The sequence below is a fragment of the Asparagus officinalis genome, chromosome 8 (assembly GCF_001876935.1).
Source record: "Asparagus officinalis chromosome 8, Aspof.V1, whole genome shotgun sequence".
Lineage (NCBI taxonomy): Eukaryota > Viridiplantae > Streptophyta > Magnoliopsida > Asparagales > Asparagaceae > Asparagus > Asparagus officinalis.
In genome coordinates this window covers 84,135,247-84,160,938 of record NC_033801.1, presented here as the reverse complement: position 1 = coordinate 84,160,938, position 25,692 = coordinate 84,135,247, and the positions used below count along the sequence as shown (strand labels likewise).

The 25,692-nt window shown below is 34.3% G+C and overlaps 2 protein-coding genes across 2 annotated transcripts; one reads left to right on the top strand and one right to left on the bottom strand.

Moving 5' to 3' along the window:
* Positions 1–20,019, top strand: LOC109851184 (cyclin-T1-3-like). Its single transcript, XM_020421218.1, has 7 exons — positions 1–71; positions 8,910–9,223; positions 12,466–12,547; positions 17,882–18,016; positions 18,193–18,368; positions 18,489–18,640; positions 18,726–20,019. The coding sequence occupies exons 2-7, from the start codon at positions 8,985–8,987 to the stop codon at positions 19,436–19,438; spliced, it is 1,497 nt and encodes a 498-aa protein (XP_020276807.1). The 5' UTR covers positions 1–71; positions 8,910–8,984; the 3' UTR covers positions 19,439–20,019.
* On the bottom strand, positions 22,733–23,806 carry LOC109821458. Its single transcript, XM_020387644.1, has 2 exons — positions 23,732–23,806; positions 22,733–23,500 (listed from the first exon to the last, which is right to left on the bottom strand). The coding sequence occupies exons 1-2, from the start codon at positions 23,804–23,806 to the stop codon at positions 22,733–22,735; spliced, it is 843 nt and encodes a 280-aa protein (XP_020243233.1).

Sequence of the window (25,692 nt, the reverse complement as noted above, 5' to 3'; positions counted from 1 at the left end):
TCATTTATAAAGTTCCTTCTTTACCTTCCCTCGGGTGGTCAATCAAGTGCGCCGCTTCCCGTCACCGTTAGGTAAGGTTTTTCCTCCTCCCTTCCAAAATTAGGGTTAGGGTCACAATTTAGATCCTTTCGTCTGATTATTTGAAATTTAGACCATTTAGGGTTTCATTTCTTGGTGCGATCATAACAATGTCCATCTTGCTTTTTATATGGTAAATGAGAAATTATGAAAGGAAGAAGAAGAAGAAGAATAATGAAGCAATTATGAAAATCAAGATTGAGGCCATTTATTTAGATGATTGTAGCTTCTTGTCGAAGTTGTAGTTTGTAATCGGGAAAAGGGAATTCTGCGACTTTTTTCATTTTTGATTGGATCTGAGGGTTTTTGAGATTTGAATTGGGTGCCTTATTAATTTTTGTTGATGACTTACAACGAGCCTATTCTCAGTTCATGGGTTCCCCAAAGCAATTTTGCAATCTATTCCTTATTATAATTAACCACCACATTGGGTTAACCTCATTCTGTCTTTCATGTCCAGCACTTTTTTTTAAAGGACTGGCTTCATTGCTATTTCGAGGCTTTTATGAAACCCTTTTTCCTGCTTTATGTACTAACTTAGACTCGAAAAATCACTTGCTGCTTTTAGCAGACTATTTTGGATAGAGGACTACTGTTGTTACTTTGGCCAGAAATTTGAATACCACACAAATTTCATTCAATAAGTTGATTAAGGGATCAAATTGAAGCTATGCAAGAGGAGCATTAACTAAGTAAAAGATTTGGAGAATCATGGAGAGTAGTGAAATTTTTTGAAAAAATGGACGTGGCAATTTATAACCTTTGAAAAGTTGTTCTTTATTCAACTATTTCATCATTCAAAACAATGTTAGTTCGAGATGCATAAACAATTACACTAAACTTGTTGGATGGATGCATAGTGGATCTTTGATCAAGAAATTTGATCACGGAGAAGAAAATATTGAAATTTTGATATGGAGCTTAAGAGTAGAGAGTCGGTTAAAATAAAGTTAAAAGTAAACTTGAGGATTATTTCTCCAAGATGAATAGTGTATGTAGTACGACAATTTGGGAATATTTTTGATTGGTTTAGTAGGAAGTTCTAATTGGTTTAGGATTGATTTAATAAGAAGGTTTGGTTGGTTTGTGTTAGGTGACAAATATTATTGTAAGATCAAAACATTTATTAATTATTGTGTCCTCTTGTTGTTATTTTCCAATTTAAAATTTCTAATTTTTAAGGAGTCTTAGACTTGATTTAGAGCATGGTATGAGTCATCTGTTGCCAAATTTTAATTTCAATAAAAATTTTTATGGTTGTTTTTTCTTTCTCGTGGATTTGAGCTTCTATGAAGTTCCAGTTTTTTTCGTGGATTCTACTAGTTTTGTGGTTGAGGCTTCAATACTTGTTATTTTTTCATGTTTCTGACTACACTATACTCCAAAATAATGTTGAAAATAATAATAATGCATAGCGTAATGCTCTACATCCTATTAATGGTTAAAAAAAATACAAAAACGCATAATGTAGGTTATATTATTTATTAATCATTTTTATATTTTATATATACAAACTTTTCATACTGACGTTAACAATTGGAATCTTTTAAATTTTCGAACATAAAATCTCAGTTAGAAACAAATTTTTTATTATTTAATGAAAAATATAGATATGTTCATAATAATTTTAAGAATTAGGAATAAAATATCATAATGCAAATATATTTAAATTTTTTAATTTAATAAAAGCTATATAGATTTACTAGGAAATATCACAATACGTTCATAATTACATTTGTTTTATTAGTCATATTCATGTTACCAAAACAAGACATGGAGTCGTAACAAACATTTCAAAAGAAACTATTTAACTACTTCAAGATTTAAGAAAGTATATACTCAAGGCTAGAACTTATATTGAAATAGCGTAAGTTTCATTGAAATAAGGCATGTTATATTGAAATAACACATTTTATATTGTAATAATGTAGACTTATGATGTGTTCAAGTTATTTCATAAGGTTATGTAACATTTAAGGCATATTAGGTTACATAACGCAATGTACCGAGTTACGTAACATTTTTTTAACAATGCTTAAAAAACCACCTTGTATTTCTCATAGAAGATCATTGACCTCTACAATGTAAAGGTATAAAGATCAATGAACTCTCGTATTCTGGATTTAGATCCCATATCAATTTCCTACCATTTGATACTAATTTAATAAGGAAGTTTACTACTGGGAAACACTAGGCTTATAAGGCCTTTAGAATATCATTTACCAACATTAGGCAATTGTGCAAATGGTTACTAAGGACTAGACTTATAGGTTCTTGAGACAGTGCTTATAGTTTTTGTATAAATCATAATGTCCTATAACCAGTAAGGGAAATCAGACTTATTTCTCATGAAGTACTAAGATTTCAGATGTAGGCATCGAATTTAAACTATCCATTGGTAGTTTGTGAATAGTTAGGTTTGCTTGTTCCCATGCATTATGGACAAATAATCATTTTAATAGGTATTCGTCAAATTTCATGCTGATTGAGCTGCTCTACTATTGCTAGTATTCGACATGCTAATACTATAAATACAAATTTAACTTACTTCATATTGAAACTCTACACTGTTAGATGTGATTGAATACATGTAAACAAATTAGAAACAAGATTTTCAATTGTTTGATGTACTTTAATTATGTATCAAAGGGAAAAAATTGATCAATTTCACGGGAATTCATAGGATTCTTGCCTTTAAATTTAAAGTTTGACTCATTTATTTTTAAACCCACTTGCTTCTATCTACACCCACACACCCAGAAACTTTTCTTTTTATTTTTAAGCGCAAAACATTGAATATGTATTATTTGTATTGTATGTATTATTTACAAAAGAAAAATAAATAAAAGTAAAATAAAAATCTCAAATGCCATTGTCTTCTACTTCCTCTCTCTTTACCCATAACCCATTCTTCACCTACTTTTCTCTCGCTCCGCTCTTTTAGCTTCTTTGGTTGCCTCTTTCTACCCTCTATGCTACCCCTCCTTCTCCCTCTTCTCCACCGCCTCATCCCTCTCTTCCTGAACACCCAGCCTCCTCCATTTCATCATATCGACTTATATCATCATCTCCTCTCTCTCTTTCTAAAATAAAATTTCTTCTCTCATTCTCAAACAATAAAAATAAACAACCATCAACCCTTCCATCTCTCCCTATCATGTAACTACATATTGTACATGGTATAACAACTTGAACTGTAAGTATAGAAATTTAAACTATACGTATAACAACTTAAGCTATAAGTATATCAAGTTAAGCTATTAGTGTAGCAACTTAAGTTGTAAGTATAAAATGTATGCCAATGATAAGAAAGTAGAGGTGGAGGTTTGGAGACAAGCAGGGTGAGGAGCACCGTTATAAATAACGGTAAATAGCCCCGTAATAGCGGCGCTAATAGCGTTAGCGGTCCCTTCCCGCGACGCTATCGCCTGCTACGTTATCGCGCAATAGCGATGACATATTACGGAATATGTCTGTTCGCAAAAGCAGTCAATAGTGTGTCATAATGGTAAATAGTGAGCGATTGCATTCGAATTTTGCTTTTTGACTGCTATTTAAAAGCGGTTTGAGACTTATTTTTTTAAAATTAAACTCAACCCTTGATCATTGCATTTCACCGTCTCCTGTGATTTTCAGCATACTCCCGCCACCTCTCATAGTCTCTGGCACCTACCTTGATTCTTCCTCTCATCTCCTTCACCGTGAGCTCCTCTTATGACAATCCTGTCACGCTAAGCTCTTCTTCTTGAAGACGATAACTTTTGAACTCTTTCAGTCATCTTCGGTATTACGTGATGGTTACATATCTATTTCATGTTTATGATCTCTTTAAATCATCCAATATGTACTTTTAGATTTTTTAGATTTTTTTTAATTTTTTTAGTATTTATACATATCTAAATTAGACCGCTATTTGACTTTGCGTTTTTTATCGTTATTTTATCGCAATAGCCCGAAATAACCTTAGCGATGTCTTACCGCTATGCGACGCTATCCGTTATCGATAATATTGGTGAGGAGGTGGAGGAGAGAGAGAGAGAGGACGGGGTACTGGAGAGGATGGAGGGGGGCAACTGAGGAGGTGGATAGAGAGCAAGAAAAGGGAGAAGAATGGATTATGGGTAAAGAGATAAGAGGAAGAAGACAAGGGCATTTTAGGGTCTTTGATTTTTTTGTAAGTATTTTATAAAAGTAACTTATATTTGATGTTTTGAGCTTGAAGATAAAAAGTAAGTTTTTTGGGTGTATAGATGTAGATAAAAGTACATGAATTTAATTTTAAATGAGGGTAAAACTTTAGGTTTAAAGCCAAAAAACCCAAATATATAATGTTGATTGTGATATGTATACAACTATACATGTTTAAAACAAATTGATATTGTATGAGATTTTATTTTTAGATGGCTGATATTTAGTTTAACACATCTAATAGTACTGATTTTCATTGTGGAAATCCAAAATTTAGATTTGGATTGTAGTGTGTGCATATTGAATAGTAAGCAATGGTAATCTAGCTCCTCTCTCACTGTTTCTAAGCACTAAGGTTGTGGATAGCGGATAGTATTGCATAGTGGTGAAACACCGCTAAGACTATTTGGGGTTATAGTGGCAAAGTAGCGGCAAAAGGCACAAAGTTAAATAGTGGTCTAGCTTGCTCGAGATATTACATTGTGTTCGACACAAATGCTGCATCATCGAGACGATAGAGGGCTGACAAGGGCTGAAGCTTGAGGAGCTAATTTGGACAGCTGAAGCTTGCTGCGGTGAAGGGTTGATGTGGCGGTGGAGGGTTGAAGCTTGAGGGATGTTGAAGCTTCGTTGAGAGGTGAAGAGGAGAGGTGATCTGAGGGGAGGTGGCTGAAGGAGCTTCAACAACGGAGGTGTTGATGGAGATGAGGATTTGGGGCAGGAGGAGGTGAGAGATTCAATGAGAGTCCGAGACAGTGAAGAGAGGAGTGGAGGAGGTGGCGGAGATGGTGGATGGAGGAGGTGAAGCTCGTGGAGGGAAGCGACAAAGCTTGAGATGTTAGGATTAGAAGCGGAGAGCTAAAGGGAGGTCGAGATCGAGAGATTAGGGTTAGGGTAAGAAGAGGGTAGTGTTAGAGTTTTAGTTAAATGGGTCGGGTTAAGGTAGTGTTCGGATATGTGACGCCCCTGTTTTCACACATGGCTGCAGTCCAGGTGAACCTAGAGATGTCAAACCTGTCATGCACTCACACTGTGCAACAACACGTTTCACAATCACAGTAATATCTCTCTAGTGGAATCAAATACAAGTACATGTACAAAACAAGTAAAATAAGGTAAATAAATGCAATAGACATGATGTAGAAAGAGATATCAAATATATATAATCATGTCTCAAATGAATAAACTGAATACAACTAAAGTCTGAAATAAATGTGAAGTATCTCAATATGAGTCAACTAAAAATAAACTAAAGCACACAACCTTTACAAGATGAAATACAAAACACTAAATGTCTAGAGATAAATATCAATTACAGTGGAGTCTCATCTACTAAAAATATATAACGACGACTATGCTAAAAGTCCGTCATCCTGCGGCTTTTCGGAACTCTGAGCTGCTGTCTGAAAGGAAGATCATCTCCATCCGTCACAGGAGAAGGGCTACTAGATGTGATGAAGACTCTATCTATTAAGCATAGTCTACCTAGACCATTTACCTTTTATCTAAATGGAATTAATATTTAGAAACCTACAACACAAGATGTAATACGTCGAACGAAATAATCCAAACAAGAAAACCCTCATGTATATACCACATATCTCAAATTGTAGATAACTAAATATCAATACCGGACTAAGAATAAATAATCTAAATATAATTAATAATTAGAAACTCACAACACGAGACTGGTACGTCGAGCGAAATAATCCAAACAAAGAAATCCTCATGTCTATACTATATGTCTCAAATTGTGAATCACTAATCATCAATCCTAACTAAAAATAAAGGATAATAATACAAGAAAGTAAAATCATCACAATATCGGACCAAAAATATCTTCCATTATCCTTTGGAAGATAATGTAAACAACTGCATATAATCCCGCGTACTTACAAGAGTAAAGTACCTCGGTCATATATAACTCAACGACGAGTCATGTTTATAAATGACGTCTACTAAGACTCAGGTTATCAGATAATTATCATAATGTAAATCCTTATAAAGTTTATAATTCATTGCATTATAATGCGGGATGGACTACCAAATCGGCATCCTAAAAGTGTACACGGCTCATTAGTCTCATCGCATCAACGTGCGGGACGGACTACCAAATCAGACATCCTAGGTATACGGTTTACAAGCCTCATCGCATCTACGTGCGAGATGGACTACTAGATCAAGCATCCTAAAACTCGACTCAATGACATGTACTAATGGTATATTGACGCACTATCCCAAGTAGTACTGAGCGATGCTCATCAACGATATCCATACATGTATATAATGTTTAAATAACTCATATCTCCTGTGTAATTAAAACAATAACTGTATTAATCCTCTTTGAGATACTCATGTGTGTGCTACGACACTATACATGTATACTCATGATTGTACGTGTATCATCGTGCGCCTCGAACCCCGCGTTCGAAAACAAAAGGTGTAAAAACAACACTTCAAACAAAAGAGAACACATGTCGGTCGACCGCCCTTAGGCGTCGGTCGACTGAAAGCAACCGTGCACATAATGTGCAAGCTCAGGGCCTCACCGGTCGACCGACTAGTCTTGGTCGGTCGACCGGCCAGAGAGGAAAACACAAGTTCAGGTTTCTGATGTTTTGTATTTTGTAACTTTATTTAAAAACTTATTTTTATCAACATGAAGCATATAACAAGATTAAATCTTTCATAATTACTTAACAGGAATTAACTCATCATGATATAACCTCTTGAATTAAACTAATTAGGATTTAACATCCTAATTAATCAAAATTTCTCAAATAACCTAATTTATAAATATGGTTAAGTAAACATGGTAAATTCTAAACATTGAACAGAGATAAATTCGTTTAAACATGTTCACATCACTTAGGTATCATCAACCTAAGATTTAGACCTATTTAATTAGCAAGAAACTCAAATAATTATTAAACTAGGGTTTAAACACGATTTAAGCATGATTAACAAGTTAAAAATGAAATTATCTACAACCTAATGATCATAATCATCAAACTAATATAAACAGCAACTAAAACTACAGATTTTCACATTGGTTTAAAGATTAACATCATAAACTAAGATTTTAAAATATCGGGTTAATGTTAAACATGAGATTCATTAATTAAACATATTAAATTTTGAATTAACAACAAGGAAAGATTTGGAGAAAGATGATCTTGCCTCAAACGTCGTGTTGAACTCTTGACACGTGCGTGCAAGATCCCTCTTCACCAAAGTCGCAAAATCCCGCATTCCTCTCAACAAACGCCTCAAGAACTCTTCAAAATCTCACAAATTATGATTAGGGTTTGAGAGAGAGGAAGAGGGGCTGCTAGGGTTTAGAATACTGATGAAAAGATAGTGTTTTTTGTGTGTAAACATATATATATATAACTACAAACCCGAATCAAAACAGCCCAAACCCGAAACAAGAAACCCAGTCAGACTGTCTTTGGTATTTTGGCTGTAACTTTCACGTCCGACCTTGGAATGAGGTGATTTAAGATGCGTTGGAAAGCTATTGAAGATACTTACAACTTTTGTCTTTTGAGTTTTTCTAAGTTCGAACTGTATCAATATGTAAAACATATATACTCTTAACTGGTCGTTTTTCTAGATTTTTTCTTTGTGCATGATTAACCTTTGTATACTCTCATATATACTCTTAATTGATCTCAAATTAATTGTTAGCATAATCATTCATCCATAAATGATATTCATCATAATCAGAGCTCATTATCAATATAATTCACACTACTTTCCAAAATTCTCGTGGTTTTACAGGGTCGGGTTTTATTAAAAACCCAAATTTGAGCAAAAAGTGGTTTCGCCATAATTCATGACCGCTAATGGTCAACTTGTTGCGGGAAGGTGTTGCAAACGCAATTGCGGCCGTAGTTGCAATGCATTGTGCCACTATTTAAAACCTTGCTAATCACCTACAGTACTAAAAGAATTTTCCCAAACCAAAAGTGGAGAATAATGTAAAAGTTACTTCCTTTCATAAATAATGCTTTCTTTAATTTCTATTTCCCAAACAAAAAACATGTTATAAGATTTCTAATTTATATAGTTTCTAATCAAGTAGGTAAGAGTCACAAATTTCTTTATTGCGTCCAAATTCTAATAGTCCAACACTCCCTGAGACATGTCATATCTTGTTTGTAATCTAGATCTTTAGATTACTTTCACTAGTGACAACGAACAATTTCATGTTCTCTATTGCATTTCTTTATTCTTACATGCTGTAGCTTGAGCATTATACTGTTCTATCTGCATGAAAATTTGTCCATGATTTTGTAGAGTTCAAATACCCTATATGCATGAACTGGATAAACTTTTTTTTGTCTTGGTCTATTCGGGGTACAACGAAGTTCTATGCTTTTTCATGTTAAATGACTACCTTAAAAAGGAGTTTGCAAGTACTCAGTATAAAATAAGTCTTAACGTTTTAATTAGGTAAATCTTCCTTTTTAGTTGAAATTGACTAGCTACTTCTCATACTTTGTTTGATTATAACCTAGTAAGCATTAATGCATGACCTTTATACTTCATTCTAGATTTGTCTGTTCTAATACTTACTGTGTATATCTAACACTGTTCTGAAAATAATTATTCTGTTTAACTTTTATCATTCTGTGCAGGAAATTGATTATTTAGGTGTAGGACATCATTAAGACATTAAGTTAAATCTTTGAACTTGTTCAAACAAGATACACATGGCTGGATTAATTGCTGGAGGTTCCTCAAATCATTTAGTTGCGAAAAGTGGACCATACAATGATTCTCAAATTAAGATGGATGAACCTGATAATCTTGGATCTGGATGGTATTTCTGTCGGAAGGAGATAGAAGAAAATTCTCCATCTAGGAGAGATGGTATTGATCTAAAGAAAGAGGCATACCTCCGAAAATCATATTGCACATTTCTGCAAGATCTGGGAATGCGACTGAAAGTGTAAGCTTCATTTTCTTTCTTACTCATTTAAAATCAGAATACAACCTTCCCAAATTCATAATCTTTTTATTGCTGATTGGTTTCTTGGTTGTTTGTTGTCTCATCACATAGTTTATTCTGTTCTTTTGGTGATATGTGGTAGTCATTGAACAATCTCATAGTGGTGTCTTGCATATCAACTGCTGATGGATCTTTTTATTAGTTGATATTCATTTTAATAATCATGGCATCTCTTTCATCACTGGTGCCCGCTTTTCTTGCTTGACTTTGACTTGGTACTAGCTAGCAAGGACAGAATAGAAAGATACGAGATAATAGGATAAATCAGTGCAACCATCTTCAAAGAATATCAGTAGACATATGTTAGCTGGTACGTGCATTTACATAATAGAATTGTGTAGTTGTGACTTACATAGCAACTGCTGGATTTACCTTTTCTTATTAGTTTCATGTTCGTTTAGTATTTCACAGTGTGCCATTTGACATCAGTGCCAATGTTTCATTGATTATGTTTGACTTGATGCTAGTTATCATGGACACATTACAAAGATAAGACAGATTTGATAGCAATGCAACCATCTTAAAAAAAAACAACAAAAAACTTAGGAGACATATGTCTGTGTTGGTACATGTATACACACACATCCGCACTCACCCACAAACACGTCCACAAACTGGTTTTTAGCATGCGACATGCTTGTTCAGGATGTGCAAGGCTTTGAATCATAAGCTGTTGGAATATTTGTGCAATCTTAATCCTTATATTTAAATGAAGAATGGAAACTATAATATGTCGTCCTTGTCTATTTTAGCAATTAATCATCCACTAACATGTGTCAATGCGGTGAATCTTCTTTACCCCACTTCCTTGAGGTTAAATCTGTGGCGAAACTCCTCCCCTCCCTCCTCCACAAAGGTTAAATCTGTGGACGAGATAACAAGAACCTGCCATTTTATCCTCGGGAATAATCGAAGATGACAGGAAGATTATTATTTTTTATACCTAGTGCCACACCATATGTTGGTTTTGTATTCCGCTGTCTGGGACTAATTGATTTTTTGCTGGCCTAATTGGTTATTCAAGTGATAATGTGCTTACTGTAATTATGAGCTACCAACGAGGAATTTGCTTCTGACTCAATTCTGGATATAATATGCATATATGTAACAAGACTTCACCTCACGATCAGCATGTCTTATTTCATATCTGTTGCAGATTTGCAGGCCACAAGTTATCATCAAGATAATTTACATAATAAAAAATATTTCCTCCAAAATTGTTAAATAAAGGAGCTTACTACATGGATGAAGTCTAAAATACTAGTACGTTCTAGAAGAGAGAGGAGGCACTAGTTTTTACAGAGAATTGATCTCTTCTGTTGGTTGATTTATAAACTTAAACATAATTTTGCGAACCAGTAATTAAGAAAAGGTGATCTTTCTGCTTAATCATATAAATTATTGAAAGTTCGTCTTTGACTCTGTCACCTGAGAGAGCAAGTTCCCTTAGCCCCTAAGGTCCATTATCTGAATTACATGTTCCAAATTGTGGGGAAAAAAACAACAACTTGGAACAGTGGCATCAACATTCCAGGTCTGTGGCAACTCTTTCAAATGTTGTGCATGTCACTCCAAGTCCTATTAACTATTTAGCTTTATGAAATAATAAATTAAGGGTTCATGTTTTGGACAACTCTATAGCCATTCAATCTAGCGACAATTTATGAAGAGCAAGATGAAAAGACAAAAACCTGATTAAAAGAGGCAAAGCGTATGATCCTTCAATCTACTGACTATCAAGGAAGAGCAAGATCGAAAGACAATCCTAGTGAAAAGAGAAGCAATATAAGAGATTAAACAGGTAGAGTGAAAGTTATTTGAAAAATAAAAAATATTCAGATTAATTGGGAAGAAGATGGCAGACTGCAAAGTTTGTTAGCGAGGTGATATCATCCCATAGGTAAGTAGTAATATACTCTTGTATTTGATCCTTTGGTTCTTGTTTTCTCATTCGAGAAAATGTATTTTGTTCCTACTAATCAATCCAAGAAGCCTATCCCAAATGTATCACCATCCGAGATAATTTAATTTCTAAGCATAGGTTTTTGTTTTACATACCAAATTGTTTCACTTATCAGGTGGCGATTTCTCTGACCCTTTGCAGTTTGATAAACGCTAAATACAAAGTATCATCATCCTTGATATAATGTTTCTCTTCCTGAGAAAATACATTCCTTTAACTTGTGAATAAGAACTACAACAACAAATAAACTTATGCTTTTGGTATTTGGCACTTGTTTGTTTGGGTACTGATCTTTTACTGACCTTTTACTGCAGTCCTTCGCGGATTTAGTTATCCTATTTTCAACTAGGCACAATAACCTTTGTATCATACTGGTGTGGAATAAATGCCCCAGGGTTTTTGTCATAAGGTTCCACTTGCTCATAATATATGGTTCCAACCCAACCCTTGAGTATACTTGTAAAATTTGAAGAAACAATTAGGATGTGGTGTAGAGCTTTTTGAATAAGCTTTCTGGATCCGGGTTGATCGCCGCGCAACTCCTCACAGATTAAAAGTTATCCTATTTTTAACTGAGCACAATATCATTTATATCACATGGGTGTGGAATAGTTGCCTCAGGGTTTTTGTCTTAAGGTTTTACTTTCTCGTAATATATGGTTTCAACCCAATCCTTGGGTATACAGTAGTATGTCATAAAATGTTCCATCAGATATTCTCTTGCTGTATCTGGAAATTTTAAAAAAGTAAATGTCCTGTCCAAGCCTACTAGAAGTCCACTCCAAAAAATATCTTTCTATATAGCTGATTTTCGGGAGTATCATTCAGTCCAGTACGTGTCTCATGCCATGTACTAAGTAATCGTCCTGTCTGATCATTTGTTGATTGTGCATTTCACATCTATGATGATCAATTTCATGTAGCATATATAAGAATCAGTCTCTTCCTAATACATTGAAATATGAGCATAATGATCAATCCATCAGTCTTCCAAGTGATGCCATTTGCACGAGCTAGATATTTTCATTTAGCTATGTCTATTTCATGCTTTATATTTATTTACATTGTCTATACATCTCTTCTAACTCATCTTCTTATGGTTTCATGATCACATCTTCTTTCACAATAAGTATCATTTTTAAGAAGTGCATGATTGGATATTCCATTGCCTCCTGTTATTATATCCTGCACAATTGGAAGTGATGAATTCTTGTTGCAGACCTCAGGTGACAATAGCTTCTGCTATTCTATTCTGTCACCGCTTCTTCCTTCGGCAATCCCATGCCAAGAATGATAGGAGGGTGAGAATTTTTCTTTTGTAATTATTCTTGTTAAGTTCATGACATGCTGCATTGGTGCTTGAGAAAGAAACCTGCTCCCTTTAATTATGTCCAACAAGTCTTTTAAGAGAAAAGGTTGACTTTGAAGCTCTCTTTCTGTAAAAGCATACATGCTATTCCTGTGTTCTATGATGCATGACTAATTGATAATGGTTTTTATGTTTATGTTAGGGGGCATTGGCATATTCTTTCCCTTGCTTGCAGTGTTAGAGTCAGTCTATTATCATCACCTCAAGTATTCCTTTGCAAGGTGACAGGCACACTTTAGGCACGGTTAACATGTGCCCCATAGGGGAGATTGCACTGACACGTAGCATCGTGGTTCCTGTTCCTCTAACATACTTTATGGAGGAGGACTTCTCTTGTTATGTTGGTTATGGCATGACTTAAACTTGTATCCTCCTTATCCTCCTTGTTATTAGTCACATGCCTTACCGCTCTCCTTAAGCTATATCAAATATGTATATTTAACGTTTGTAGCATTTCTATTAGACTGTTACTTGTACGTGCGAAAGAACTATAAAAGTAAGATGATGATCAAGTTTCTCACATCAAATGCGCGCGTGCACGCACATATTTGAGGTGAACATACATGTATCTGTAAGTATGAATTAGCGTACTGTGACATTTGGAGAGACGTGAATCTATTTAGTGTAGTGTAAGTATGAATTAGTGTAGTGTGGCATTTGGAGAGACGTAAATCTATTTAGTATGTATTTGTGTCGGTTTATACATGAGAGAGGCATGAATAGGTGATGTTTTTGTATGTCTGTGTGCATACTTCTGTGAACATGTGAGCGTGTGTTTTCTGTGTGTTATTGTTTTTTTTGGTTGGGGGGGGGGGGTTTGGGGGGGGGGTTTGGATTATGCATTAGACCCATTGAGGTAGTTGGATTGGGCTGGGTAAGGGTAGCTTAACAAATAGTCAACAAATATTATGGTATTGTTGGTCTTAGCTAATTAGTAGTACTTTGATTACGTAATGATAAAGGGAGATGAAGGAATCATTGATCTATCTATCTTCTTTTAATTTCACTATTTGGCAAGGGTAGCTTGTCAAATAGTCAACAAAGTCTTCATCCCAAAGTTTTGGGGGGCAACTACATGAATCATATTCTTCCATTTAATTTTGTAGAGGCTCTCTTCCATTTAGGGCATATGCGGTTGCAATTAAAACCCTGGAAATAGGATTTCCAGCTCTGATACACTGAAAACAAAAATAGAAAAGGACAATGAGTTTTTTTTCTCTAGTTTGTTTCGCCCAAGCATTTATTGAAAGGGGAGGAGAAATGGGCCCCCACATCACGAAGTGAGGAAGCCCCATTTCGGAGCTAAATGGTTGGCAATGGAGTGGAAACTTTATTTTTGGCAATAAAATAACACCGTATTAATTGGGGCTTTCTTACGGGTGGAAAAATGTAGTGATTTTGACTTTTTTCCATATTAGTTCCCCTATTTTGATATCAGCCTCAAAAAATTCAAAATATTAGTCCCTCATATCTTTTAAGTATTTTGAAATTAGTCTCCTAAATCTCTCTTAAATGTTTTGAAATTAGTCTCCAAATCTCATAATTTTTTTTGAAATCAGTCCCCCAAATTGTTAAATGCTCTAGAGGTATACTTACCCCTATATTAAAGAGCCAAACACTTTGTCTTATATGGAGGGTAAACTCACCATGGTAGGCTAATTCGTTTGTTCTCATGTTGGTTTTTTTTCATCTAAACATTTTCCATCTAAAAGTAGAAAAGGAAGAAACTTGTATTTCCTATATTTAGTTTACTACTTTTTATGTTGTTTAACAAATAGTACATTCAATTGGAAACTCATTTCGACCCTTCTTTTATGGGCGAACCAATCATGGGTCAATCATTTCTAGGAAACCCAAGAAACTCACAAAAATGGGGTTTTCGGTTGAAAATTTATTGCCCACAATTGTGGGAAACCAACCAACAGGCCCTTAGTCATTATTATATCCTTGATAACGACTTCCAATTGAGTTCACTTAGGCCTACCTTTAGACTTTCTTTCTCCATAATTATGATCTTATCATTCTCATAATTGCTGCTCTTAATAGCCTTGGTAACACATGACCAAACTTTCAAATGATTCTCTATTTTTTTCTCAATAAGAGCAACCACTAACTTCCAACAAACACACTCATGTCTTATCCCATTTTTAGTGTATATTTACCATTAGCGGTGCAAAAAATAGCCGTATCTGTGAATATATCTGTATTTGTTAGGATACGGATATGGTTAGGGACGGATTTATATTCTAGCCTTGGTGCAAATTTACCCAATAATATTTAATAATTACGTTATAAAGTCTTATCAAATTTCAATATGTCCCTTATTTTATTTAAATTGCACCACAACGGCCCAATATTTGCTTATATAACTAATAAGTAGTATCCCATTTGAGTCCATTTGTATTAAATAGCCCATTCCATTTGAGTTTAGCCATAATTATATGATCAATAATTATATTTTTATTTTTAAGTAAATAAGTACTTGTCGTTCGTCCCTCTAAGAAAGATTTTCTGGATCCATTGCTAAATATGATTATGGATACAAATATGTAGTGAAATATCTGTATTCGTATTCAAAATATCCGAATACGTACTAACCCTACATTTGCAATTGTTTTAATCCTTACATTAATGGATTTGAGATTAATTTTGATTATCAAGAGATCTAATCTTCGCGTTTCAGATACAATGAACATGTTAATGAACTATCTTGTATCATATGAACTATATATATATTTTTTCAACATCCGGTTTTCTCATATTTGTTTTGTATCCGAATATATATATATATATATTATATATATATATATATAATATATATATGTTGAGCTAGGGTACTGTTAATAATGATCGCAACATGTGAATACTATTGACCCAAAATTGAAAATTGAAAACCCAAACTTGAAAATCGAAATTGACCTCATAGAAATAAAAATTATAAAGGAGTTGAATGTGTTTTAAAAATATATCAAGGGTTGAAAAATTAAGCAGCTTTATGAAAAGTTATTAAACTTTGATTTTGACAACATATTATAACATGTGTTAATGACGTTGTAGTCTTTTGAAATTTTATTTCTAGAAGTTCATATGTACTAGGTCACCGTCCACCTGTTTTGGATTTCATTTTTTGGGTTCCAAATTTAAAAATCGAGTTGAATAGTATCCATTTATTTGATATTATTAATAGTAATAGCCTAGCTCAACTCTCTCTCTCTCTCTTCTCTATATATATATATATATATATATATATATATATATATTATATATTATTATTATATTAGTATATATATATATATATATATATATATGAGAAATATGGGTATGCTTGGTACCAAGCATAAATTTGTGCTTGTTAGTGTATGCGTCACATCCCCATCTACTCACTACCCATATGAATTTGTTCCCACATTTGAATGAGTGGAGGGGGGATTTGATACCTCACTACCAAATAACTTTTTGTGCTGGTACCAAGCATACCCATATTTCTCTCTCTCTCTCTCTATTATAATATATATATATTATATATATATATATATATATATATATATATATATATATGAAAATAATGAGTTTGATGTGTGGCCGTTCATTTTGCTAAATGAACACTAGAGATAGTCATTTGCAACTGCTTGTAAATAGTGGTCCTATCGTGACGCAAATAGCAATTAGCGTAGCCTACTGCTACGATTTCATTGATTACGGTGAACAATAGCGCTCATGAGCTTTTTTGCTCTCAAAAGTGCTCAATAGCGATAGATAGCAGTAAGTAGCGATAGATAGCGATATGTAGTGGTAAATATTGCTTATTTTGTCTATACTTGAAAACTACATTTTTCTGTCAAGAATCAATTAGTTAATATAATTATATTGCTACTAATCTATGTTTTTCTATTGTTGAGAATTTTTCTATTAGAGACTTGGAAAGTTGAAAGAATGTGACAAAATAATAGTCGTTTTGAATAAATATGTATGTACAATACTTTTGTTAATATTATGTGATTGTTACATGTCTATTTCATGCTTAGGATCTCCATAAATCATTAAATATGCATTTGTTGAATTTTTAGTTTTTTCTTTATTTTTTTTGAATATTTATACATATTTAAATTGGATCACTATTTGACTTTACGCTTTTGCCGCTATAGCGCCAAATAGCTTTAGCGGTGCCCCACCTACGCGATACTATCCACTATCGGTAACCTTGGGCATGTGGTGATGCCAACTTTGCTAGTCACATCAAAATGTGCAGATTTCACCACTCTTTTTTGATAGCTCATTTAGCAAAATGAGCCATCTCCAGTGTGTGTGAAAGTTAGAATAAACTTAAATATATAAAAGCTAGAATAAACTTAAATATAGAAAAGCTAGAATAAACTTAAGTGAATAGAAATTCTTGCTTACCAACGTTTTTAACCGTTGATTTTTCTTTGGGATTCGTGCTAGACATGAAGAGTATCTTTGAGATATGCGCATTGATTTGTATCACATGATAGCACAAGTTGAAGAATACTTTTTCCCACTCAAAAAATCCTAATTTCTTCAGTTCACATTCATCATCCAGCAATGAGGAGCACTGATCTTATCTGATCTATTATTAATTATTATTTTCATAAGATAGTTAACATTAATCAGTTTTCCTTACTGACTCCTATTTTCATGGCCAATAACTAGATTACCCAGAAATTGCATTTTGGATGCCGTATCCATGTCGGACACCAATTCATTGCAGACACGCCATAGACACATGTGGTTCAAAGAAAAACCGATTTCCGCATTAGCCTAAACTAGTTTCTCTTTCGGGCTCAGAACCAATATGTTCTTGAAATTGAAAACCGAAACCCATTACTTTTAAAGATTTGAAAATACCCATCATATCCTATGTGATCAAAACTAAACTTTTGTTTACTTTAACTTGATTATTCATTGTTACAGATAATAAAAAATAAACATACTAATGTTATAGGCATATTAATTCAGTAATTGATCTAGTACGTATGCGTGTATCCCACCTTTTACAAATTTTCAATGTTTCCATGCCACCTCCTTGCCTTCGCTTTTTATTTTCGTTTGACCTTTGCTTTAAGCTGGAAACAGGTGATTCAAATTTATGTTTCATTTGGAGCTCAACTGTTATGTAGTCTCTATCATTTCATCAGTTCAGTGTTGGGTTAGGATCTGTTCTGGTAGTCTTGTAAACCAGGAAAAGGGACCCTTGTTCTTAACTGAACCTTTTGTTTTGCTGAATATCATGCTTTCCTTACTGCAGACAATTGCAACAGTATGCATGTTTCTAGCTGGAAAGGTTGAAGAAACTCCTCGCCCGCTTAAGGACGTCATAATTGTGTCCTATGAGATTATGCATAAGAAGGATCCTTCTGCTGTCCAGAAAATAAAGCAGAAGGTAAACCCTGTTTTCCTTGCTTGACAAATTGGGGCGACAACGAAATGACAAGGGTTGTTATACTTGCTGTCTGGTTTGTCCTTGTTTGCTGACCTTTGCCATTGATTTTGAAGTAACCGCCACTATTTTGGTTGTATTTTTTTTTTCAAAATCTAAAATTCAAATTCTTTTAATAGGAGGTGTATGAACAACAAAAAGAACTGATTATACTTGGAGAAAAGGTGGTTCTTACAACACTCGGGTTTGATCTCAATGTCAACCATCCATACAAGCCCCTTGTTGAAGCAATAAAGAAGTTCAAGGTCGCACAAAATGCTCTTGCTCAAGTTGCGTGGAATTTTGTGAATGATGGGTATGCTGAATCTTCTATTTTTCGTCTCACTTGTCTAGTAATTAATTTAGTATTAGGTTATTCCTACTGTCTCCTTTCTTGTCTCTCTTGCTGAAGACATTTTTGCTTGGTTATGTGTAGGCTTCGGACTTCACTTTGTCTCCAGTTTAAGCCTCACCATATAGCAGCTGGTGCAATCTTTCTTGCCGCAAAATTTCTCAAAGTGAAGCTTCCATCTGATGGTGACAAGGTCTGGTGGCAAGAATTTGATGTCACCCCAAGACAGTTGGAAGGTCCAAATTCTTAGTCTAATCCTTTAAAGAGTCAAACATCGTAGGGTTGCTGGGGATCTAAATTTGTGTGCTTACATTTGTGCAGATGTTAGCAATCAAATGCTGGAACTTTATGAACAAAATCGAGCAGTACAATCTTCACATACTGAGGTTGAAGGAAGCACTGGAGGTGGAGTTAATCTGCCTGCAAAGAGCACATCAATTGTAAGTGAGAATTCAGCGATTAATGTCAACAATGAAGCCTATGTTGCCCCGATTACCAGGGTGGTGCCAGCTCAGTTAAATGCTAATAGTAACAGAGGAAAAAATGAGGACAGTGGAAGTGCAGATACAAGAAGTGGAGTTTGGGACCATAATGTGGATGGTCAAGGCAATAATAAGTCTCATCAGAATAGTGATGATATCCCAAAGATTGACAAGGACAAACTGAAAGCTGCCTTGGAGAAACGAAGAAAGTCACAGAATGATGTGTCCAATAGGAGTGACATAATTGATGAAGATGATTTCATTGAAAGGGAGCTTGAGAACGGTATTCAAATGGCAATGGAGGGTGAGAAGACAAAGGGTGGGGAGGGAAATGACTGGCCTGAACCTCTAAGCAGCCAACACCAAGCTTCATATGGGAAAAGGAATTCCGAATCCTTTGGTCACAGGTATGAGGAGCATATGGAAGAGGGCGAGTTGTCATCACTTGAAGAGCGTGAGCTTCCATCTCCAAAGTTGCAGAAAAATAAAGGGATTGGTTTTTCGGATTCAGAAAGAGATCATAAAAAGCCTAGATGTGATATCGGTCGTTAATCATATGCCGCCTTTGCTTGAAGTGGTTATATGATAATCACAAATGAGTCATGCTTTCTTGTGTGTTCAATGAGGGTGTTACTTGGGAAATGTGGCTATTGCCTTGTCCTCCATTTGGCTCTTTTAAGTCCTTGTCCTCCATTTGGCTCTTTTAAGTGTTTGTTGGTGAAATGAAAGTTACCCAATAATTTTGGCTTGCAGCAAATACCGGGGACCGAATTAAGTCAAATTATGCCGGATGGTGGTCTTTGAAATTGGAGATTCGTCCTCTTCTTCTTATTTATTGGTGTTGGCATCCTATACTAATTTTGGTGACTGCTATAACTATCTCATGCAAGAATATGTTTTTCCTATGTTACAGTCTTGGGTGGTAGTTATATTGCAGCAAAGTATCTTTCGGCATTCTGGTGGGGTTATCTGAAATGATTTAGGATATTGTTCTGTATGGTTAAATATCACCTTGAACATACATTTTCTGAATGTGTTACAGATGGGTGTTATTACCAGTTGCTTTTGTTTTTAGGACAGAAGTCTATCAGGGTCTGTATTTTACTCGTTTGCTGTAGAATTTTTGGACAGCAGAAAGTGGCCCTATGGTGTACGTTGATGCTGCACAAGCTTTTTATAACCTTCACGGGTGGAAAAAAAATAATTTCTTCATTCTCTGATGTCATTTAGGAGAAAAGGCTAAATGGTACTTAAATGGCATAAAATTTCACCTTTAGCACCAAGTGCCATAAGTTGTTCCTATTGGCAATTAACCATCTTAAGTTACTTGGTGTTGAAATTATACTAGCGATGTTAGCTTTTGACATAAGGGCCAAAAAAAAAAAAAAAAAAAATCTAATTAATGCACCTCTTAACACTTAAAAATGGGGTTTTTCATAGACAACCTTTGAATAGGGTTTTATTTTGCATAAACTATCTTGATTTTTAATTTATGCATAAATTATCTTTTTTTTGTGGTGCTATCAACTGCCTAGGTCCACTTTTCAGTTAATTTTTTTTGATAATTGACATCACCAAATCTCAAATAACAATCGTCTCTCTAATATATTTGGTATTTGACAACTAATTATTATAGCAAAATTGAAAAAACTTGAAGTAGGCGCAGATGGTTTATGTGTTTGACAACTAATTATTTTTTTTTTGGTAAATGAACTAAATTTTATTCATTTTCCAAATGTAACATTGTATAGAACATCAAGATACCAGAATATCTGGTAATAAAAAAGAAAAGAAATTTACATTTTCTCAAGTATTTCTCTTATATGAACATGTGAGCTTTCATTCAAAACCTTTGTATAAACTGAAAACTTGATGGCATGAACACTCTGGTAAGCATCCCTCTTCTTGCCTTGAAATATCCGAAGATTTCTCTCCTGCCAGATTGTATAAACTGCCATCGACAAAACCATCCTCTTTAATTTCTTCATGGACCTCTACGTCTTAGGTTGCAAGAATACCAGTTTAGGAGCTGGTTCCAATTACAAGATTTCTATTTAAATCTCAACCATTCCATTATCTTATTCCATACTTCAGCCGAAAACTGACACTCAAAAAATATATGATTTTTTTGTTTCCATTTGATGCCATTGACATAGCACACATTTGCTCTGAATTGTGCATAACATCCCCATTCGGCATAGTCTATCCATAGTGAGGAGCCTTGAATGACAAGTTACATAGAGTGAAAGAGTGCTTTAGATATAAAAACCCATCCCAAACTGTATCATGCCAATCTACCAACGGAGCTGGTTGAATTAAGAACCTGTACATAGCAGAAAGAAGAACTTTGCTATTAGAACAACACCCATTTATAGCATTCTTCACACCTTCAACACTTCCAAACTTGTTAACCAATATATCCCTCACTTTAAGAAGTTTTTTCCACATCCATGAATCATTCACTCTTGGTTGAACAAACCATATATTTTAATTTTGTAAGTAGTTTCCATGTATCCATTTGATCCACAACAGATCTTTCTTGAGGTGCACCATCCATAGAAGCTTTGCAGCTACAACATAATTCCATTCCTTGGCTGCAAAAATTCCTAGCCCACCTGTTTCTTCCCCTGGCAGACGGTTTCCCAGGAAATCAAGTGAAATTTTTGACTCCAAAGGAATCCAGAACATAAGCTATCTATTTTCTCCAAAACTCTCACCGACAGGATGTAGTTGCTCATCCAAAAAGTCTGAATACCCAGGATGGCCGATTTGATCATCACAAGTTTTCCAGCATATGACAATTTCCTTTTCTTTTGCCAAAATTGGAATTGATCTTGAATTTTACCAATAAGGGAAGAACAGTCAATATATGAACATCTTTTTGTATTCAAAGGCAATCCAAGGTATTTCATTGGAAGTACTCCCTCTTGGAATCCCCGATAATCACAAATATGATATTTGAGGCTATCTTTAATACCACTTAAATAGATAGAGCATTTACTAGGATTAGCTTCTAATCCTAAAGCTTGACTGAACTCTTGAAAACATGCAGTAATTTTTTAATTGAGCTCATGTCAGCTCTGCTAAACAGTAACAAGTCATCTGCAAACACCAAGTTAGTTATCTTCAATTTTCAGGCATTTTGGGTGGAATTTGACATTCCTATCAGGTTTTAGAGAGCTTAACTTCCTTGATAAGTATTCCATCCCAATTATAAAAAGATAGGGGGATAGAGGATCCCATTGCCCTAGTCCTCTTGCACCATGAAAATAGCCATGTAATCCACCATTGAGTAAATAATGAGCATTTTGGAGTTGAAATACACTTCATGATCCAGTCAATCACAGTGTTAGAAAAACCCAACCCAACCAACATAGCTCTTATGAATTCCTAGCTAATAGTGTCAAAAGCTTTCCTTAAATCAACATTTAGAATAGCTCTAGGGGAGTTATGCTTCCTACCATAGTGCTTTATGAGCTCATGTGCTAACAAAAAATTACTGGAGATAAGCATTCCCTTAACAAAAGCACTTTGTGATTCATTGACAAGATAACCAATTACTTTTTGTATCCTGCTAGCAATAATTTTGGAGATGATTTTGTATATGACATTGCAGCAAGATATAGGTCTATAATTAGCTACAGTATTTGGATTAAGGATTTTTGGCACCAAAGTGATGGATGTAGCGTTGAAAGTGCCCAAGAGCTTACCGGAGGTAAAGAATTCTTCAATAGCCAGAAAAAGATCCTCATTGATGACATTCCATGCAGATTTAAAGAAAGAAACATTAAACCTATCAGGCCAAGGAGCTTTGTTATCAGACATTGTAAATAGAGTTTGTTTTATCTAATCTCTAGAGATAGGAGAACTTAGTTCAGCACAATGTGTAGAGGAAAGAATTGGGCCATTTGAGATCACTCTAGGATCAGGAGCAGAAGTTGCTTTCTCATTACCAAATAGTTTTTTATAATATTCATCAAGTTCTGATGTTATTCCATCCATATCAGCTATTCTAGAGCCATTTTTAGTATATATAGATAAGACTCTTTTTTGATGCCTCTTTGATTTCATTACTGAATGAAATAACTGAGAACCCTTATCTGCATGCAATGCCCATTTGATGTTAGCTTTTTGCCTATAAAAAAAACTTTTACAATCCATCAGATTGGTATATTTCTTGATGCAATCCTTCTCCTTTACTATTAGCTCTGAATTGAATAAGTCAAAATTCAACTTCTTTTGAACATCACATAGCTCAGATTTTTCTCTTAGCACTTGCTGACTGATATCCATAAAGTGCTTTTTATTCAAATCCTTGAGAACAGGTTTGAGGTTTCTGAGTTTAGTATAAAACCTGTACATGGTATATCCTCTAATTTCCTTGCTCCAAACTGTTTTCACCATTTCCAGAAAATCAGGATGCTTAGCCCACATATTAAAAAATTTGAAAGGCTTTTTACCTTCAAAGTTATCATCATCAATTGTAATTAGCCCTGGGGAATGATCAGAGCAAAGGGGCATCAGATATTCAGCTTGGCTTGCAGTGTGTTTATGGATCCAGTCATCATTGACCAATATCCTATTTAGTCTACACCAGAATCTTGTAGCTGAATCCTGTTTATTACTCCATGTATAGAAACAACTTGTTGTTTCTAAGCTAGCTAGAGGTAATAAAACTCTAAAAATTATCAGTTCCAGTATCATTTATTTGAGTTCCTCCTATCTTCTCATCACTATTTATAATTGCATTGAAGTCTCCACCCACCAGCCAAGGGCAATCTACATTTCCTTTGAATGATAATAAATCCTCCCATAGAGTTTTCCACCAGCCAACTGCATCCCTACCTTATCAGAGAATAATCCCTCTGTCTGCATAAGAGTAGTCTCAACATGCCCTTGATATACATATTCTTGATGCATTTGTGTATCATTACCAGAATCACATACTCTTGCACCATGCACCTGAGCTATTTGTTGTGCATGTTTTTCAGATGCACATCCAGATTGTCAACCTCTTAGATTTTACAACTCATATTTTACATTTTGTTCTAAAAAAAAAAATCCCGGTTAATCTTAGCTAATTAATGCAAACACTAATCCTAACCACTATATTTTCAACCTAATTAATCTCTTTCACATTACTTATATCAAATTTTACTATGCCTAATTAAGAGATTATATTTTTAAATTCTTTTTAGCTAAACTGTTTTAATTAAAATTCTACCTCATTTAATTATACCTAATTGGGAAAATGCTGCATAATGAAGAACTTGCCTTTTCAAATTCTTCATATACCGTTTCAATTGCAAAAATATGAATAACCAGAGCTGTCAAGGTTGAAACCACTTCAATGTTCTTAGTTCAAAGCAAGTGGAGGAAGTTTTAAATTTTAAATAGGAAACGGACAATCCCTTCAAATCTTTTGACTGTTCATTTTTTTGCTTTGTTTCTTACAATTGGTGCTCAACACTTATTTACTGGTCTTCAATTCCCAACTTTCTTCTTATCTCTTCGACAACCCTGTAAAAGTCCCGAGGTATTTTTTGGTTCTGGAATTTTTATTTTTAATTTCTAATTTTTTTTTTGGTTTTTGAATAATGTTATGGAATATTAGATTTAACATTGTTTTAGAATGTTCAAAATGAAATATATTTTTCTAAGTTAAATGCATGGTTGTTTTATTCTATTTTCATTTTATTTGGTAGGTTTTGGAGTTAGCTAGCAATGTGAAAATGAAAAGGATCTTTGTCTAGGCACGTTCAACTACCAATAATAAGAATTAATGAGAAAATGGAACTAATATAGGAGTTTTGCCTATAAGAAACAAGAAAAAAAAAGAGAAAATGGAACTAATTGAGGAGTTTTGCCTAGTGGTGCACTCGGTCTGGATACGGCTCGAATATGATGCTTACCATATCCATATCCGCTTACCCATCTCGGATATAGATACAGATATGTATATACCTCAGTAAGAAAAATTCATAACCATATCGGCTAAATCGGATACGGTTACAGATATACATGCGGATTTATGAGCGGATATGCACGTGGATACAAAACGGATATGAGAAAACTAGATAGTATGGAGAAAAACATAGTTCATGTGATACAAAAGAGTTCGTTAATATGTTCATTATAATTGAAAAGTTAAGATTAGACATCCTGATCATCAAAATTAATCACAAATACATAATCTAAGAATTGAAACTATCATAAGAGTATGACTAATATGTATTAGGATATTTCGGATACGAATACAGATATTTCACTACAAAACCATATCCGTAACCATATCCTATCGGTTATAGATTTGAGTAACCATATCTGTATCCTAACGGATATGATTTCGGATATTTCCTCGGGTACGGATACGGTTTAGCACCCCTAGCTCTAACATATAGAAAAAGAAAACGTCATCATTTTTTAATAGTCATCAGAAATGTCCTCACGCCTAGAAAAATCAATGGAAAGGCGCTAAAACAAATTTGAAAAAAATCAGGAAAAAAACCTAACAAACTATTTGTTTTCTTGATAATTCTATTGTTACATCCCTCCAGATTATGTATCACGCACACATCGTGTGTACCTCGTTAATATGTTCATTATAATTGAAAAGTTAAGATTAGACATCCTGATCATCAAAATTAATCACAAATACATAATCTAAGAATTGAAACTATCATAAGAGTATGACTAATATGTATTAGGATATTTCGGATACGAATACAGATATTTCACTACAAAACCATATCCGTAACCATATCCTATCGGTTATAGATTTGATTAACCATATTCGTATCCTAACG